Consider the following 18014-nt stretch of genomic DNA (forward strand, 5'->3'; position numbering starts at 1 on the left):
CATGGGAAAATAAGAGGTACATGTCCAAGGGTGATAATTCAGAATAAACATTCAAGCAAGCTGCTGAAAGTCTTCATTCCTTCCCTCCTGCCCCTGTCTCCCCAGGGTTGGCTCTTCCCTCAGACTCGGGCTTTGGGCTTCACACGGCCGGAGCTGCCCCCTGAGCATGTCTACAGATGCCTCTCCCTGGGGAACAGAGGCTGGGGTCCTGGCTCCATGCCCTCCTGTCCCCTTGGTGGTGTGTCAGGAGGTGGTTCCGGCCAGCACAGGAGACCTGCTGCCCTGCAAGCCTGCTCCTGCGGTTTGGCTCTCATGTATTTTAATCCTATTTAGGTGGTTTTCAGTTTTTTGGGTTTTTTTTTTTTTTTTGTATTGTTTGTTCTTCTCTAGTTCAAGTAGCATTGCAGTGAAGACCCTTGTATGTGTGCCGTTAAAGTTGAGGTTTTCGTATTTTAAAGATTTTCATTTCTCATCACACTGTTTGTATCTTTGGTTAATTTTTGTTTTATTGTTGGTCTTTTCATATTGAATGCTTTTACAAATAGTTATTTTTGTGATATTATAGACTTTGTCACTGTCTTTAACCTTGGTTATATTTTTTGGGTAGAAAATTTGAATATCTATGTAGTCAAATTTATCACTAAAATAAACTAAGGTCTTTGCATCCTTCTTTTTCTTCCTTTTTTATTTTTTTATTTATTTTTGTTGTTTTGTTGTTCTAGATGGACCCATACCTTTATTTCATTTATTTATTTTCATATTCCTCACACATGCTAGGCAAGTGCTCTACCACTGAGCTATAACTGCAGTCAGTCCCCTTTGTATCCTTCTTAGAGAAGGATAGTTTGTATTGCTAATATGGAGTCCATAGGATGAATTGCCTATTTTGTATCATAGGTTAGTTTGTTCATTTGTTCTTAGTGGCATGGTAAAATTTCACTCTCAGAAGCTGCCCATTATTTACTAGTAAAAGCCACATGTAGTCACTTAATTGCAAATTAGAATAATGCCTATGCTTTTCTCCCCCCCCCCCCCGCCCCCGCCACACACACACACACACACTGCTGGGCCTGACATAAATAAGAGGTTAAAAGGTGGGGGAAGTTGGGGTAAAATTGGGAGTTCATAACCCACTTCAATCAAATGTATGAAATATGATATGTCAATAGTTTTGTAATGTTGTGAACAACCAATAAAAAAAAATAAAATTAAAAAGTGGAAAAAAAAAAGGTGGGGGAAGTCATTTTCAGTCCAAAGGTGAAGATTGTCCCATAAATGAAAGTATTAGTAATTATGATTAAAATCATTGTCAGGTGTCTTCATCTAGTAGTGACTCTCTGGAGTCATCTTTTAGTCTTCTAAACTTCCTCTCTGCAAAGAAAGCAAATCAAACTTGAGGAAGAGTTCTCAAATGTGGTTTCTCTTGGACTAGCTGAGAGAATGAACCTGCCCCATTATGGGCTGAAATCTTCATTTTGCAGCCTTAAGAACTCTTTTGAACTTTGGAAGCAAACAAACAGGAAGGACTTGAAAACAACCTTTTTTAGAAGATGCACAGTGATGGGGAGTTCCAGCAGGTGCCAGAACACTCTATCTGTGCCTTCATATTGAGTTGCAAAGGCTAGGGCTGCTAACTGACCAACGGAAACCTGATGCCAAATTTATGATTCAACGTGACAGTGTCAAAGCAAATAAGTAATTGATAGGATTCTTTGGTGTAATGATTTAGTTCATTGTCCATTGATAAGCAGGGCAAAGCGTGTGGGTTAGCCATTACTCTCGCAAGAGAAAGAATTGGTCTGCTCGCTGCAAATGACGAGCCCACTGATGTTCTGAATCAGCTCATCCTCTGCTGTTGGTTAACAAGGGGCTGAAAAAACAAAACCACGAAGAGATTTTTTTTCTCTCTCTGTAACTCAAACTAGAAGAAAGCCTTTAAAATCTCCTGATGATGTCATGACCTGATCTGTGGTGTGATAGGAAAAGCAGAGATGGAGTGTGGATTTAATAGGAGGATTTGTTCCAGTGTGTTCCAGCCTCAGAAACTTGACGGAAACCAAAATCTTCTCTCTTCCATGTGAAAGGCGATCCTGTTCATCTTGCCTTGCAAAAGTGTTCAGATGATTCTCTCATCAGTGTTGGGGTATGGCTCTTGACCCCGCCAGCCTTAGGAAGTCAGGGCCCCCCTCCTGCCCAGCTGAAGGCTGCAGGGAAGCCTCGCCTGGAGCCTGGGAGATGGGTTCTGTGGAGTGTCAGCCCAAAAAGAAGATGGGAAGTGACCCTTCCCAGGGGAAGCAGACCTCGGCACAGGGAAGGAGTTGTGAAAAACCCCGAGAATAGTACAGAGTTAAGTTTCTGTGTTTCTTGAACCAGTGGGCAGTGGCGCAAGGCAAGACAGCCTCCCCTGCTCCTATACTGTGCAGTGCACTATGCAGAAGGGCACAGTTGGACCCGCCCTAGAGAGTGGTGTGTATGGGGGGATTCAGAATCCAGTTCTGTCAAAGAAGGTGACAAATGCCATTTGCCTGACCCAATTATGGACCTGTGAGTTAGGTTCTGTGTTGGTTGATAATCAGAATGTTAAAAGTAGTTGTCCTCCTCTTAGACTAAGCAACCTAGTACCTCTTTCTCTTTATCATGATTATGAGGAGTTTTTGTTGCTCTGTGGAGCCTCATTTCATGGGGCTTTTCATAAATGAATTTATTAGATTATTATGTAATTCAGATTTAATTATTAAAATCTAACTATATGCAATGCAGTTTTGTTTTCATTGTGTTTATTTCCAAGAGGGTTTTCTAATAATGATAAGTGATACTGTTTCCATATAGTATAGAGATATACAGGGTTTCCCCCTGAAATAAATACATTTAAGTTAAAAAGCTCTCTTGGCAAGATTACCAAAACAGTTACTGTCCTTCCTATTGTATCAAGTGTTGGTCATGTTTTATAACTGGGGGTGTATCCCAGTCACTTAGGGCTTTTCCAGTGGAAATTGACCATAGCTCCCGTGGTAATTGACGGATATCTTGAGGGAGAAACTTTAAGACCAGCACATCCTGTTTCTCCTGAAACTTGTGCCCGTGGTTTGAGCATGCATCGGTGGATCTCGTCTGCAGCATTTATTATGTGTTCCATGACTCTTTTCTTCTTACACACTTATCATCCCATAAAGAGGAGGTAAGTATGGAGTCACGGAGACACACACACACACACACACACACACACACTCTCTCTCTCTCTCTCTCTCTCTCTCTCTCTCTCACTCTCTCACTCTCTCTCTCTCTCTCTCCTGTGGATTAAAATGTAATACTAGTATTGTATAAAGTCACTGTGATCATGAAAGAATGTTGAAAAAACTCAGACTGAGTGCAGCTTCAGGACATGAAAGACAAAGAGGAACTGTTAAAATTAAAGATAAGAAAAAACTGAAGATTAAGAAGAACTAACCAAGGCATCTGGGCGGAAGGTGGTGTCCTGCCTTCATGAGGCTTTTAACAGGGTTCTAGAACTAGTGGAAAATGAAATGTATTTCTTATCAAGTACGTGTGCAGTTAGTAATACTGTGCCAGGTTTTGCTTTGTTTTGTTTTTTGTGTTTTTTTGTGGGGGTGGGGATACTACTAGGAACTATTGTTTTGTATATGTTGCTAAGGATCAAATCCACATGGTACACAAGAACTCTGCCACTGAGCTACAGCCCCAGCCCTTTTTTAAATTTATTTTTTAATTTTGACACAAGGGATTGCTAGGTTGCCCCAACTGGCTTTGAATTTGGGATCCTTCTGTCTTGGTCTCCCAAGTGGCTGGGATTCCAGGAGTACTCCACCATGAGCCGCCCACCGTACTGGCACATGGCACCAGCTTTAATTTCCTGTAGATGATTACATTTGGTCATATGGGAAAGTAGATAGAACATGTAAGGGATAAGGGAGCTGATACTAATTTTTATAACTTTTCTGTCTAAAAAGTTTTAAAAGTCAATTTAAAGACTTAATGTTTAGTACACTGGTAAATATTTTAAAATAAACTTAAAACCATTTTCTATTTATTTTGCATCTGGACCTGTAATAAGGGTTTGGTTTTGTTTTTTTTTTTTTTTTTTTTTTTTTTTTTTTTTTTTTTTTTTTTTTTAGTTTTCTATATTGGAGAATATCTGGGAGGATCTTTGACTTTGTATCTTGATAGCAAGGAAACTGGATTCTGTGTATCCTGTGTTCACATATCAATATATTATTTTTAACTTGGCTTAATTACTCTGACATTGTTCTGATAGGTATACCTTATAAGAGATTAAACTTTATATTTAAAAAAAAAATTTGGTAGCTGTACCTGGACAGCATGCTTTATTTGTTTCATTTTTATGTGGTGCTAAGGCTTGAACTCAGTGCCTCACACATGCTAGGTGAGTGTTCTGCCCTTGAACTACAGTCCCTGCCCCACAATTTAGTTTTACTTAGGGTGAAAATTTTTTTTTTCATTTACTGACAGTAAAGAAGTTGATTTTTCATTGACATTTTCATGGAGATCCTTGTAGACCCACCTGTAACTGTTAGGAGCAGTGTGGAGATGCCCTGTTCTCATGTCCAGGCCCCGGGTGGGTCAGCTTGCAGAGCTGCAGTGTGATGTCACAACCAGAACATTGGCATTGTTGCAGCACACAGACCTCTCTCGGATTTCCCTAGTTGTACTCACTTGTGCATTTGATTTTTCATACATCAGGTTTTACACTTAGGAAGCTGCTGAAATGCTGGCTTTAGTTTAGTCTCTGGTCTCCAAAGTACCATTTAACATCTGTGCCTCTCACTTGTCATCTGATTCAGTCAGATAATTTGATATGATGTTTAGAATCACTTTTTTTTTCAGTTGTAGATGGACACAATACTTTTATTTATTTTTATGTGGTGCTGAGGATTGAACCCAGTACCTCAGACATGCAAGGCAAGTGCTCTGCCACTGAGCCACAATCCCAGCCCTACCCTAGAATCTTTTTTGGGTGAAAATATTCTATGATCATTGTATGAGAGTGTTTTCTCCTTTTAAATTATAACCTCCTTTTCTCTCTTTTTGGATTCAGGAAGAAAAGGCTTCTCTTTTACATCGCACTCAGGAAGAAAGAAGGAAAAGAGAGGTAATGGTAGCTTGGTCATGTTCTTCACAGATGGGTGTTTTCCTGCAGCATTTGAAGTAGCCTGTGTATGTTGCATCTGTTGTAGATTGGGGGACTTAGTATAACACTTTTGGGTGTGTTGGACTTTGAAGTACAACGTTTATTCTGGAACCACTGTAGGAAAAGATGGGCCAAAAAGGCCTCCAAGTCCAGGGGCTGGGGTTGTAGCTCAGTGGTGGAGTGCTTGCCTAATATGTGTGAGGCACTGGATTCGATCCTCAGCACCACATAAAAATAAATAAGTAAAATAAAGGCATTGTGTCTATCTATAACAAGGCCAAGTCCGCTGGAAATGGAATGTGGGATTTTAATTGGCTTTGTTGCTTATGGGAAGGTTTCCAGAAGATCTAGGAAAAAGTTAGTGTACAGTGCTGAGTTTCTTCAAGTTAAGGGAGAAAAACTCATCCTTAAGCTTGTATCTTAGCTACTTATGAAGAGGGTAAAAACAGAAAGCAGCTGATGGTATATCTTGCATCTTTCTGAAGATAATTTCCTAAAATACTGCTGGTTAATCAGCAGCTGTGGTATCTTAGGACCTACTTCTCTAAGTAGTTTCTTGTTATTTTAGCAACTTGTTTGAGCATCTCACAGACATTTATCAAGAGCAAGTTGTGTCAGGTACTACTCTTCTTATTGGGGTGTACAGGTGGTAGGTGAGACAGGCTCCTGCTCCAGGGGATATTAGCAGGCACTGGCCAAGACAGCAGGTAGTACTTAGCTGCAAGGTGGTATATCACAGCTAGTAATTGGGGACCTGTGGGAGACAGGAGCTTAGGGGAAGGGCTCTCTGAGGAGTGTGGAGAGGGTAGAACCTGAGGATGAAGCAGCAGCTGCCTTTGGGAAGCTAGAGGGAGAACATTGAACATTCCCACTTAAAGCAACAGCAGTGCAGAGGTTTTGACTCATATCGCTGTTGGTTTTGATCAGATGTCGATTGTGGTGGGGACTTTCCTGTGCATTGAAGGATATCTGGCCTTGACCCACCAGATGCCAGCAGCACTTCCTCCCCAAAATTGGAACAACCAAAAAAAATGTCTCCAAAAATATCAGGTGTCTCTAGTAGTTCAGAATCCCTGCTCGACCCAAAAAGTCATCTGTTTGTTGGTGGCATTCTCCATCTGCCTGGGGAGATGCCCCACCATTATTTCTTCTGTCAATACTTGATCCCATTCTTACTCTTCTCCTTCTTGGGCGCAGGCTGGAAACAGGATCCATCTTTGTGTATGTTTCCTATATGCTCTTCTGTATGTTTATTCTTGCACACATCTGTTCTTCATTTTGGATATTTTCTTCTGACCTAACTTCTGATTCACAAATTATCTCTTTCACAGTGTCTAATTGTTAAATTTATCATTAAATTCTTAATTTCACTTTTCAGTTCTAGATTTTTTAAATTCTTTTATATATTCTCCAACTCTTATCATTTGTTGTTCTTGAACATAGTTTAGATTTTTAACCAGTTGATTTAGAGCAGGGGGCAATGCTAGGGTCAAACCCATGGCCTTGTACATGGTAGGCAAGCACTCTACCACTGAGCAACACATCCCAGCCTAGGTTTTTATCATCATCATCTTAATTGTAAATGGACACAGGACCTTTATTTTGTTTATTTATTTTTATGTGGTGTTGAGAATCAAACCCACTGCCTCACACATGCTAGGCAAGCATTTAATCCCTGAGCTATAGCCCCAGCCTCCCAGCCTAGGTTTTTAATGTTTAAATTATCATAATTGAACATCTGTGGGTATAGAGAACATTATTTTTGCTTTTGGCTGAGAGTAAGGAGAGGGACACAGTCACCTTTAACTAATGCAGACTGGGACTGGGAGCTGCCTGTCAGGCACCTGAGATGCAGGCCTTTGGCCCCAGCAGGACTCTGGTGTTGGAGTCCCAGGAGTGGCTGAGCGCTGGGGTCTGCAGGTGTGAAGGCCATAGGGTCGCGCCTGGGTTTGAGCTCTGGCTCCTCAGGGTCTGTGCTGCTCATCCTCATGGCAGTGTCAGATTCTGCAGCTGTATAGCAGGAGCAGTGCTCACCTGTAGGTTATCCTGAGAAGGGATGTGAAGGTCCTTTCGTGGTGCTGGTGCATAGTGGGCACCCTGAATGTGTATCCAAGAGAGATGAAACCTTGTGTCCACAAGAAACCTGGAATGAATGTTCATAGCAGCAGTCTTCTTAATTGCCTTAAGTGGAAATAGCCTGAATGCCCCTCCACACATAAAGGGGTACACAAAAAGTGTGATGTCCATGCAATGGAATATTACTTGTCCATAAAAAGGAATGAAGTACTGACACATGGTTCAGTGTTTATGAACTGTACAAAAAGGCAGACCCAAGCAGCAAGTGTTGTATGGCTCCATGATGCAAAGTGCATGGGACAGGAGACTCCGGCGAGGCAGGAAATGTGTTGTGTCCGTGGGTGGCAGCCAGGAATGAGGCAGGGTTGTTGCTGCACAGGGTTTCTTGGGAGGTGAGTTGTTCTAAGGTTAGTGGGATGGCCGCATGGTTCTGAATAATCTAGAAGTGTGTGCAGTGTTGGTGACTGTAAAGAATGGGTGTTGTGGGGGGCTGGGGCTGGGACTCAGTGGTAGAGTGCTTGCCTAGCACGTGTGAGGCACCAAGTTCGATTCTCAGCACTGCATAGAATAAAGTGAAGGTCCATTGACAACTAAAAATATTTGGGAAAAAAAAAAAGGATGAATGTTACAGTGTGAATTACATGGCTTTTATTTTTTAAAACTGTTTTCTAGTTAATGTGATTCACTGATTCTGACCAATTGTTCTTTTCTTCCTCCATTATTCAGGAAGAAAGGCGAAGATTAAAAAATGCAATAATTATTCAGTCATTTATTCGAGGCTACAGAGACAGAAAACAGCAAGTAAGTTTATTTCTAAAACACAAATATTAAAAGGATCTGCAAGAGCTTATTTTAAATATGGCCTTATTATAAGTATCATTTTTATGTATTTTTTTCTACCTGAAAGTTAACGTTAATGGTAGTAGTATTTTTTCTTAATAAATAGTTGTATTAGTTATATTTATACAAAGATTTATAGACAAGTGAATTTTTAGGTGATTTTTAAGTAGTAAAATACAAACCACAACTAATAATCACAATAGAATAAAGGTACTTGTAGTGGGCATCCAGGGTGCTTTGTCGCACCTTTTACGCAGCCTTCTGACAGCGACTCGGTCGTCTGTGGGTTTCCACCAACCCGTGAGCACATCTGCCTCGGTGTGGAGAGTTCTGCTTCTGAATTCATGCTTATGTGTTGCTCCTTCCTTTCAGTATTCCCTCCAGAGAAGTGCGTTCGATCGCTGCGCACACTCGGCACAGTCTGGTGGCACTTTCTCCATCATTAGTGCCCCCAATCTTACCCTCCTGGTAAGGCAGCTTCTGTTTTTTTACAAACAAAGCGAAGATGCAAAACGATTGGTGAGTGTTTGCTATATTTTCACTTGTCTTGGTGTATGTATTTTGGGGCTTTGTGTTTTTTGTATTGTTTTTTTTTTTTTTTTTTTTTTCCTTAACATGTACATGGTGAGTATCTGATCAAGAATCAGGTCTTGTCAGGATCTGGTGACTCAGGCCTGGAATCCTAGCAACTTAGGAGGCTGGAGCAGGAGGACCTCAAGTTCAAAGCCAGCTCAGCAACTTAGCAGGACCCTGTACTTAAGTAAATAAATAAATTAAAAGGCCTGAAAATGTGGCTCAGTGGTAAAGTGCCCCTGAGTTCAATCCCTGTACTACAAAAAAAAAAAAGGTAGAACTAGCCAGATCCCCTCCAGGGTACCTGAGCCCTCATGGACTTTCCTCAGCCAATTCTAGTAGGTCACCTGTGGTGATGTATTTTACTTCTTAAAATCTAGTATACATCTTAATAGGCTTCTCATTTTTTTTTGTTGTTATAGAAAATTTCAAATATTAAAAAAAGTATAGGGGCTGGGGTTGTGGCTCAGCGGTACAGTGCTCGCCTAGCATGTGCAAGGCCCTCAGTTCAATCCTCAGCACCATATATAAATAAATAAAATAAAGGTATTGTGTCCAACTACAATTTTAAAAAATTTTTTTTAAAAAGTATATCATGTGGACTCCCTCCAATGTGCCCCACCTACTGCACAGTCAGCAGCAAGCTCTTCAGATACAGCCCTCCACACCTCTGCCTCAGCTCACTATGACCATCTCTCTATCACATCATGTTCATCTGTATTTACAGTAGCAACCTCCAGAATATATGGTCTCTAATTTATTTACCCAGGGCCTCCCCCATCCAGGCAAGCCCTGTGCCACTGAGCTACACCCTCAGCCCTGGACTCTCTTTTTTTAAAACATCTGAAACACAAATGTATTTCTCTAAAAAATTTTATGGGCTTTTGCTATGGTTAGGAGAACCAGTGTGCATTAATTGTGGAAAATACATATAAATCCATTGATGAATAATCTTTTAAAAAGGGGGGAGCGGATTTTAATCATTCATTTTCTAGCACATATAGACATTTGTATATGATTATGAAGTCAAGTGTATGTTTACGCTTAGAGATTATTATTTGTCTGTGCCATGCAGGGTGGTGCGCAACTGTAATGTGTGCACCTTGGCAACTTAGGAGGCTGAACAGGAGGATCGCAAGTTCAAAGCTAGCCTCGCCAGTTTAGTGAGACCTTGCTCAGTGGCTGAGCACCCCTAGGTTCAATCCCTGGTACCAACCAACAAACAAATTATTATCTGTCTATAATAGAAATTCCAAGTTATATTAAAAGGTGGGTCCGCAGTGTACAGAAAAAACATTTTCTGCACTACAAACCGTGCATGCTAGAAAGATCCTCATGTGAAATAAACATAGACGACTACAGAGGTCTTGGATAGAGCTTGGCCTGAAGCCCACCTGAGCTGCCTGAGCTGAGCAGGTGAGACTGGGCATGGAAAGAGCTCTCTGTGACAAGAGCCCATCTGCAGCAGCCCAGCCGCAGTTCATTCGCCTTAGATGTTGCTAATAGCAAGCTTTTTAAAGGCTTCCTTCCTGTCTGCAGTTTGCTATGTGTGACTTGAGTGTCTCTCCAGAGCACTATTTCTTTGTGTGTGTAAGATCTAGTCTGCAGTCCCCATGTGGTTTCTAAATGTGAGCCTGCATAGACGTGCAGCCAGAGAAAACTTGGAAGTAAATGTGCACCTTAGCACCAGGCTTCAGGCACGTATGCACAAACCTGTAGCTCATATGCAGATCCTGTAATGCTGAGTGCAGTGTCACCAAACCTGGTTCATACAGTAAAAGTAAACTTGAGTGTTTTCTATTTAATTTGCTAACAAACACACAAGAGCTTCCATCAGGAAAACATCCCCTGTCCCTTTTAGTTCCCTAATTCCCACTCCTAAGATCAAGTGTGGGGCCTTCTATGATAGTTTTTCAAAGCTACTTGATGCAAAAAAGTAAACAGGCTCCCCATTCTCACCTCCTCTCTTAATTTATTTTTTTAGAATCATGACTTAAAATAGTTCTGTTGAGTTAGTGTGCTGTAATTATGCATTTTTTGGTGTACAGTTCACCTGCTTCTCAGTTGCTTGGTTCTGATTCCCTTGGTCCAGCCTTTCTCCACCTCCAGAAGTTGCGTGCTGTGTTCCTGGTGTGCGTCTCCAGGACACCAGCACTGGGCCTGTCGTGTGCTCTGCCTGCCCCGGTGCTTTTCCAGGCCTGACATCATCCTGGGAAAGCCTTTGCTTTGCCTCCGTTTTATACCATCTTTTCCTGGCTCCTCCACATCTTCGGGCCTCCTTTGTTCACTTCTTTAGAGCCTTACAATGGAGAGCCTTAGTTGAGTAGCTGGGGACATAGCCCATTGGTAGTGTTGCCCCGAATGCAAGGCCCTGAGTTTAACCCCCAGTGTGTGCGCACATAAAGAGAGCCTCAGTTGACCCTTGAGATAGCATGCGGAGGAGACGGTTTTTAAAACTTTGCCCATTTGCCTTTACTACATGAAAACAACAAAATGTCAAACAACTCAGTTTGCCATGGTGTGACTTTCTGGATAATAACAGTATGTCTGTCAAGATGGTGAAATTCAAACAAAACTTTTCTAGAAAGTGGTCAATTGTAGTGTAGTATAGTATCACTATTGCTTTGGGGTTTTTTTCTTTCTTTTTTAGTTGTCAATGGACATTTTTTCATTTTTATATGTGGTGCATGAGAATTGAACCCAGTGCCTCACACATGGCTAGGCAAATGCTCTACCACTGAGCCATGACCCCAGCCCCACTTTGGGTTTTTGTTGTTGTTGTTGTTGTTGTTGTTGTTGTTTTACCCCCTCAATGTCAGACATGACTAGCTGATTAACCGATGAGGTACCTGATTCCTACAGTTTCTATGATTGTCCATCTGTCATTTTTATGATGTTATACTTTCTGTATATCTTTTTTAAAATATTTTTTTAGTTGTAGATGGACAGTATCTTTATTTATTTTTATGTGGTGCTGATGATCGAACCCAGGGCCTCATGCATGTGAGCACTCCACTCAGCTACTACCCCAGCCTCTTGCTGTATATCTTATTTTAACTTGTTAATAGGTATTGCAAAATTTAAGATGAACTATGTGGGGATATGTGGGAGGTATTTGGATCTTGTTGGTGCTTCAGGGTTATACATGTGTAGTCAACTCACACAGATGCAGAGCAGGTCAGTTATTTCCCTCCAACTTAGGACAGGCTCTAATTTGTTTTACATAGTGTTCTTCTGTTATTTATAGTGTCTAATTGCATTTTATTTCAAAGAAACATTAACGTGAAAGTAGAAACTATTTGTGACACATTCATAACTAGCCATATTTAGGAAGCCATCTTTTAATTCTAGCTGGTTGTAAATGGATCTTAGGAATAGAAAAAATAGAATAGCTCACTTCACAAGAGTATCATAGAGGAAGTAGAGGGGATTCCTTCCTAAGTGTTGCGCTTTCAGATCACTTATAGCAGCTTTGTGCAAACTGGGTGCAAGGGACAGAATCCAGTTCCCCTGCTGAACTAATCCACCAGTCACATTCCGTTCCTATCATATACCTGTTCTTTTGTTGGGAAGCATGGAGCCGTATGCTTGTCTTCTGCTAAGGAATAGAAGCATTCAGAAGAACCAGGGTGCCTAGGCAACTGCACATGCACACATGCAGGTGTGTGCCAAAGGAAAGAGGTAAAAAAGACAGATGTGTGGCTGGGGTCATGGCTCAGCAGTAGTGAACTTGCTTAGCACTCGGTTCAATTCTCAGCACCACATAAAAATAAATAAAATAAAGGTCTATCAACAACTAAAAAAATATTTGAAAAGAAAAGAAACAACTGTCTCTTGTAACTTCAGGGTCTGCTGTATTTCTCTTGTATTTCTATGATGCTTGCTGATTTTTGCAAATGAACTGATTTGACATGGACATGAGCTTTAAGTGCACTTTTTTAAAGTAACATTTTTATTAATTTAGCCTTACCATGATGTATTATTTAAAGGTGGAAAGTGCAAGTACCAAAAGCAAAGCCAGACTCAGGAACCTTACTTATCAGGTTTTGATTAGGTCTAAGTGTGTATTGCTACTATGTAAATTGGCAAACATTTAAATTTTATGGATTGAGAATTATGTTTTGTGTATTTTATTATTCTAGATATGGCTGTATCAGAACTTAATTAAACACAGCTCCCTGTTTGTCAAGCAACTGGACGGATCTGAGAGACCGACATGCTTATTTCAGATAAAGAGGCTCATGAGCCTCTGTTGCAGGTAAACTGTCCCTTTCAGCAACCTGACCAGCGCTGGGCACCGTAAATTTGATTTTCATTTTCTAAGACAGTGGCTTTTCCATGTTTTTGTTTTATTTTGGATGGAAGGACTTTGGAATAGTCTATGTATTGCTCTAGGTAATTCTGGCCTGTAAGACTTAGAAGTTAAAACACAGATACAACTATCTTCCAGATAGTATTTCTTGCAAAGATTCCCTGGGATTATCTTGTGAAGTGCTAAGCCTTTGAGTTGCCAGTGAATGGACTGGCCAACTCAGAGGATTCCTGGTGGGAGGTGATTCCTTTCTGTAAGGGTTTCTACCACATTCAGTTTGGAAGCCACCTCTTGAGAAATGGGCTTCATCAGGCTCTCTGTCATTTATGAATGAACTCAGTAGGTTTGGGGATTACCAGACAAAGGTGTGGACTTGCCTTTTATCTTTGAAGAGCTGAAAAATGAGAAAGAAGTAGAACTACTGATTTATGAGATCACTCGTCTCCTTGCCTATAAAAGTGAGTGACTTATGGGTTGAGTGTATGGCTCAGTGGTAGCATGTGCTCAGTGGGCACAGGCCCTGGGCTGGACCCCAGGGTCAGTACAGTGCTGAAGGTCAGAGGACCTCGACTTGGTACTGCCCTATGACTGTCTTGCTTGGCATTGGAGTCACTGGATCCACTGTTAGTTGTAAACTGACGAGGTGGGGGGTGGGGCCTGCCTCCTGGGATTTCCGTCTCCACTGCATGGCCAGATGATGGGAGTGCTGTCTTGGTGGCCCGTTCTTGGTCTCCTCCAGCCTCAGAAGATACTTCACACACTCATGTTCCAGATGTCACCATGGGCTGTTAGTATCTCTAGATTGGCATCTTGTACAAATTCTAAAAATTCAGGTTTTCTGTGTCAATTTCATGTGATACTACATTCAGCTTGTAAGTAGCTACTCATCCACTTAAATTAGTAAATTTATTTTCAAAATAAAAATTAATTTTTCAAAGCTAATGAATATTTACCTTATTTACATTTCTTTTTACATCAGTCTCTACTGGGAACAACATTAGGATTGGCTGTCAGTCCTGTATTAAAAATAATTTAGTAGGGCATGGTGGCACATGCATGTTAGCACTGCAGTTTGGGAGGCTGAAGAAGGAGGATTGCAAGTTCAAGGCCAGCCTCAGCAATTTAGACCCTTAGCCACTTAGTGAGATCCTGCCTCAAATAAGAAAATGGGGGACTGGGGATGTGGCTCAGTGGTTAAGTGCCCTGGTTTATTCCCTGGTGCCCAAAAAAAGGACTGATGGAGTTTCTGCAAAGTGGCAAGCAGGGTTTTTAGCACTGAAGGTCCAGCTGTGGCAAACTGGGGGTTCTTGCTCTTCTTGGTTTTATCTAATCTATAAATAAGTAAAATAGAGGTGTTTTATATAAAAAGATAAATGAGTTTGTGGGAGGCTAAGGAGGAGGAGAGGAGCTGTGAACTTTGGGGTGGCCTTTCTGGACGGTCTGGTAGAAAGGTGCCTTGGAGGCCACGGTGGCTGGGGCCGTGCATGTCCCTGCTCTGGGGCGGGAGCCAGCACAGAGCCTGCGGGTCTCGGGTGTTCTGGAGGACGTGGGCTGTATGCTGGAGCACAGAGGAGCCGGGAGCTTGAGCAAGATGAGGTAACTCATTCTGCATCCTTGAAGGTTTTTATTAGGGTAAAGAATGGCATACCAAGCACTCCCAGTGCTGCCTTGCCGACACTCCTGCAGACCACAGTGTCGTGATTGACAGGTGGAAGTGATGCTAGAGGCCAGGAGTCTGGTCTGGCAGTTCTGGCAGTCCCACGCCTCCACCCAGGATGGGCACCCAGCCTGTTGGGTCACCATCACAATGTGCTTTCCCTCTCTTTTAAAAATAATCTAGGTGACCACACAGTACCTGCGTTGTCTCCTGAACGCCCCCTCCCCAGCCTCCAGTGTGCTTCGCCAGAAACTCCGCTGTTGTTGGAGTGAGTGCAGCAGAGGGAGGGCACAGGCAGACCACCAGGAGGCGACTGCCAAGGGTGACCCAGCCCGGTGCTGCCAGAACAGACTAGGGCTCAGTTAAGTAGAGCCTCGGTGGATGCAAGGCCTCCGTTTCAGCAACTAGAAGGCTGTGATGGTTTTGAAGGTGGGGAGTTATAAAACTGCGCAGGACTGAGTGGACCGTTTAGAAGAGAAAAAGAGGCCTCTGAGCACGCCCCACCATAGGATGCTTGAGAGGAGGGGGACCCAGCCAGGTAGGAGGCTGCTGGTCAGAGTTGATGGCTGAGCCTAGACTGTCAGGTGATACCAGTTTCCCCAAGAAGAAATCAGATTCTCCAATGAATGTGTCCTTCCTCGGTGAGGGGACCAGTGACATTGCAGCTGATGGAACGAGCATTCATCTCAGGGGCATTTCTATCTCTATCTGACCGAGGCCTTTGCTGTGTATAGCTCTGAGGCATGGGCTCAACTCTGTTTCCTGTTGAGTCCGCTTCTGTCTTGGGGTTGAGGAGCACCCTGGGATGAGCTGGGCAGGACGCCCTGTGGCTTGCTTTTGGCCTGCAGTCTTCGCCTCCCCTCGTAGTGCCGCTGGCCTGGAGAGCAGTGAAGGGCTGGGGTGGGGCTGGTGCGGGGAGGCGGTGGAGTTAGTAAGGCTGTGCAGGGTCCAGTGTGCAGTTCATAGAGAGCAATAGCATCGGCAGCGTGTTTGTTGAGGAGGGAACCTTGACGGTACAGAGGGAAAGATGCTGGGACAGTGCCTCTGAGCGGGAGAGGACAGGGCATGGCTCCACAGTCGCAGAGTGTGGCTTTGGAAAGGGGAAAAAGACAGTTTACCTTATTGTCAAGAGGCAGACTAACCCAATTTTAAAAACAGCAAGATGCAAACAGACACTTGGCTAATATGCACATGAAAATGTCTTGATCGGTGGTCAGGGTGGTAGGTCTCAGTGACGTACAGCTGCACACGAGGACGGCCTGCAGTACCAGGGGTTCAGATGCAGAGCAGTGGGGACCTGTCTTGCATCTGTAGAGGTTCAGTGGTTTCTTTCAAAGTTAAGTGTATAGCCTCTCTGAGCCCTGGATTACCAAGAGAGTGAGGCCCAGTCCCTCGGGTGTGCCCGAGTGTTAACAGCAGCTTCCCTCAGGAGACAGGTGTCCATCCTGTGAGTGTCCTCCACCATGCTCTTCCCATCAGTAGGCCAGTGCGTGGCGGGTGCAAAGACCAGCTCAATGGGAGGTGCGGCTCTTTCCATGGGGAATAGCAGGAAGTGCAGCCTCATTTGTAGCCACAGAGAAAAGCTGGAGGGAGGGTGTTCTGGAGGCACTGAAAGCACCTTTTGGAGACTGTGTGTGCAGTCTGTCCAGTGCAAGGTTCGGCCCCTTAGATGGATGCAGAGTAGTGTGGATAAATCATGTCTCCATAAAGTTGTGTTTTTTTTTTTAAGGCATTAAATCTTTTTTCAAATAAGACTCATTTTTGTGACAGCAGAACTTGTCCTTCTGCCTATAACTCTTCTCCTCATAAGAGGGAAGGTAGGGGTAGGTGGCACAGGGCCAGAAAGTGCTCTCTGGGCCACAGCGGTCCCACAGGCATCTTTGCAGGAGAAGCCGTGCTCTCAGAAAGAGGCCCTCCCCCAGTCTCAGGAGACAGCTCCTGTTGGCCCAGTCAGTGGATCGTGATGCTTCTCCTCCTGTGTTGCATTCTGTCCACTTGCTCTCATCTGAACAAGAGTATGGCAAGTTGGAGGTCAGCCTGGGCAACTTAGCCAGACCCTTTCTCAAAAACCTCAATATGTTGGGGTGTGGCTCAGTAGTAACGTGCTCCAGTTTCAATCCCCAGCACCAAAAACAAAGTCTGAATGTTTGCTTACTTTTTGTCTGAGTCTTGCTGTCTTCAGAGATCTCTGGCACTCAACAGAGTGTCCCAGCTGCTCACTCACAGCCAGTAGGAGGAATAGGGGAGAACTCTGGTGACATTAGCCACCCCGTAAGTATGTGAATGCTTTTTCATTTTTACAGGTTGCTGCAGAGCTGTAATGATGACAGTTTGAATGTTGCACTTCCAATGAGAATGCTTGAGGTCTTTTCCTCTGAGAATACTTACTTGCCTGTTTTACAAGATGCTAGCTATGTGGTGTCCGTAATTGAACAGATCTTGCACTACATGATCCACAATGGTAAGCAGCGGGGTCAGGCCTGTGGGTGGTGTACAAGACCTGCCTGCTTCTCGGGGCACCTGCTTTTGCAGGAGGGCTGCAGCCGCCGCCAGCACCCGTGCTCAGCCCCACTCTGAAAATATGGGGCCATGCTGACTCTCTGTGCTGACATTTTTTGGCTTAGAAATGAGGAAGGGCAGCATCTGCTTTCAGAAATTGCCCCAGGCCCCTGAATCCAGGGTCTGTGTCCTCACTGGGAGCCGCTATTCCTCAGACCTGAGCAGGCGCCCTGTTGCTCCCCTCATCCTGAGCGGTGGGAGCCCAGGGCAGGTGGCTGAGGGCCTGCGGCGCTGAGGAGATGGCCTGCCCAGGCTGTCCTTGTCAGGGGATGCTGCGCTCTCACACGGCTGGTAGAAGGGAGTGGGGCAGTTCATCTGAATTTTCTCTGACTCGGTGTTAACACTGATAACTGTTCTTCAAGTGCATTACATAAAGTAGAATGACTATCTATGAAATTCCTCCAAGGACATTATTAACAACACGGTTTTGGAGAAAACTATGATAATAAATAATATTCTAAATACTTGTGAATTAAGAAAACCCCAACCCAGTATCCTCACAGGTAGAAAGCCCAGCACATTAGGACTCCTGGGCTTTGAAGCCTGAGTCGGCACCAAAGTAGACTGCATTAGTCAGCCGAGGAGCTCAGGAGGTGCTGGTGAGCCACGCCATGATGGAGGCTGACAGCTCTGCGACTCTTCTCCTGAAGTGCTGCGATCCTCTGGTGAACACGGGGAAGGCTGAATTGTATTTTGATGTCCAGCCTCACCGTTTGGCTTGGGTGTCCCCCCCACACACACACATTAAAAACGTAAAGAAGCTACTGAGTTAATTAAAGATAAATTGGAATTTGTGAATTTTGATTTTTTAAAAATTGTTAGAAGTGGTG

General features: G+C 43.4%; 1 protein-coding gene across 1 annotated transcript in view; it reads left to right on the plus strand.

Annotated features, from left to right (window-relative positions):
* Ube3c (ubiquitin protein ligase E3C) overlaps positions 1-18014 on the plus strand; it is a 93679-nt gene that overhangs the window by 13693 nt on the left and 61972 nt on the right. The window contains exons 2-6 of the mRNA XM_077795907.1: positions 5075-5128; positions 7970-8044; positions 8456-8602; positions 12799-12914; positions 16929-17086. Of these exons, the coding sequence (XP_077652033.1) occupies positions 5075-5128; positions 7970-8044; positions 8456-8602; positions 12799-12914; positions 16929-17086 (550 nt within the window). The remainder of the gene's footprint in view (positions 1-5074; positions 5129-7969; positions 8045-8455; positions 8603-12798; positions 12915-16928; positions 17087-18014) is intronic.

This window comes from Urocitellus parryii, chromosome 3 (assembly GCF_045843805.1).
Source record: "Urocitellus parryii isolate mUroPar1 chromosome 3, mUroPar1.hap1, whole genome shotgun sequence".
Taxonomy (NCBI): domain Eukaryota; kingdom Metazoa; phylum Chordata; class Mammalia; order Rodentia; family Sciuridae; genus Urocitellus; species Urocitellus parryii.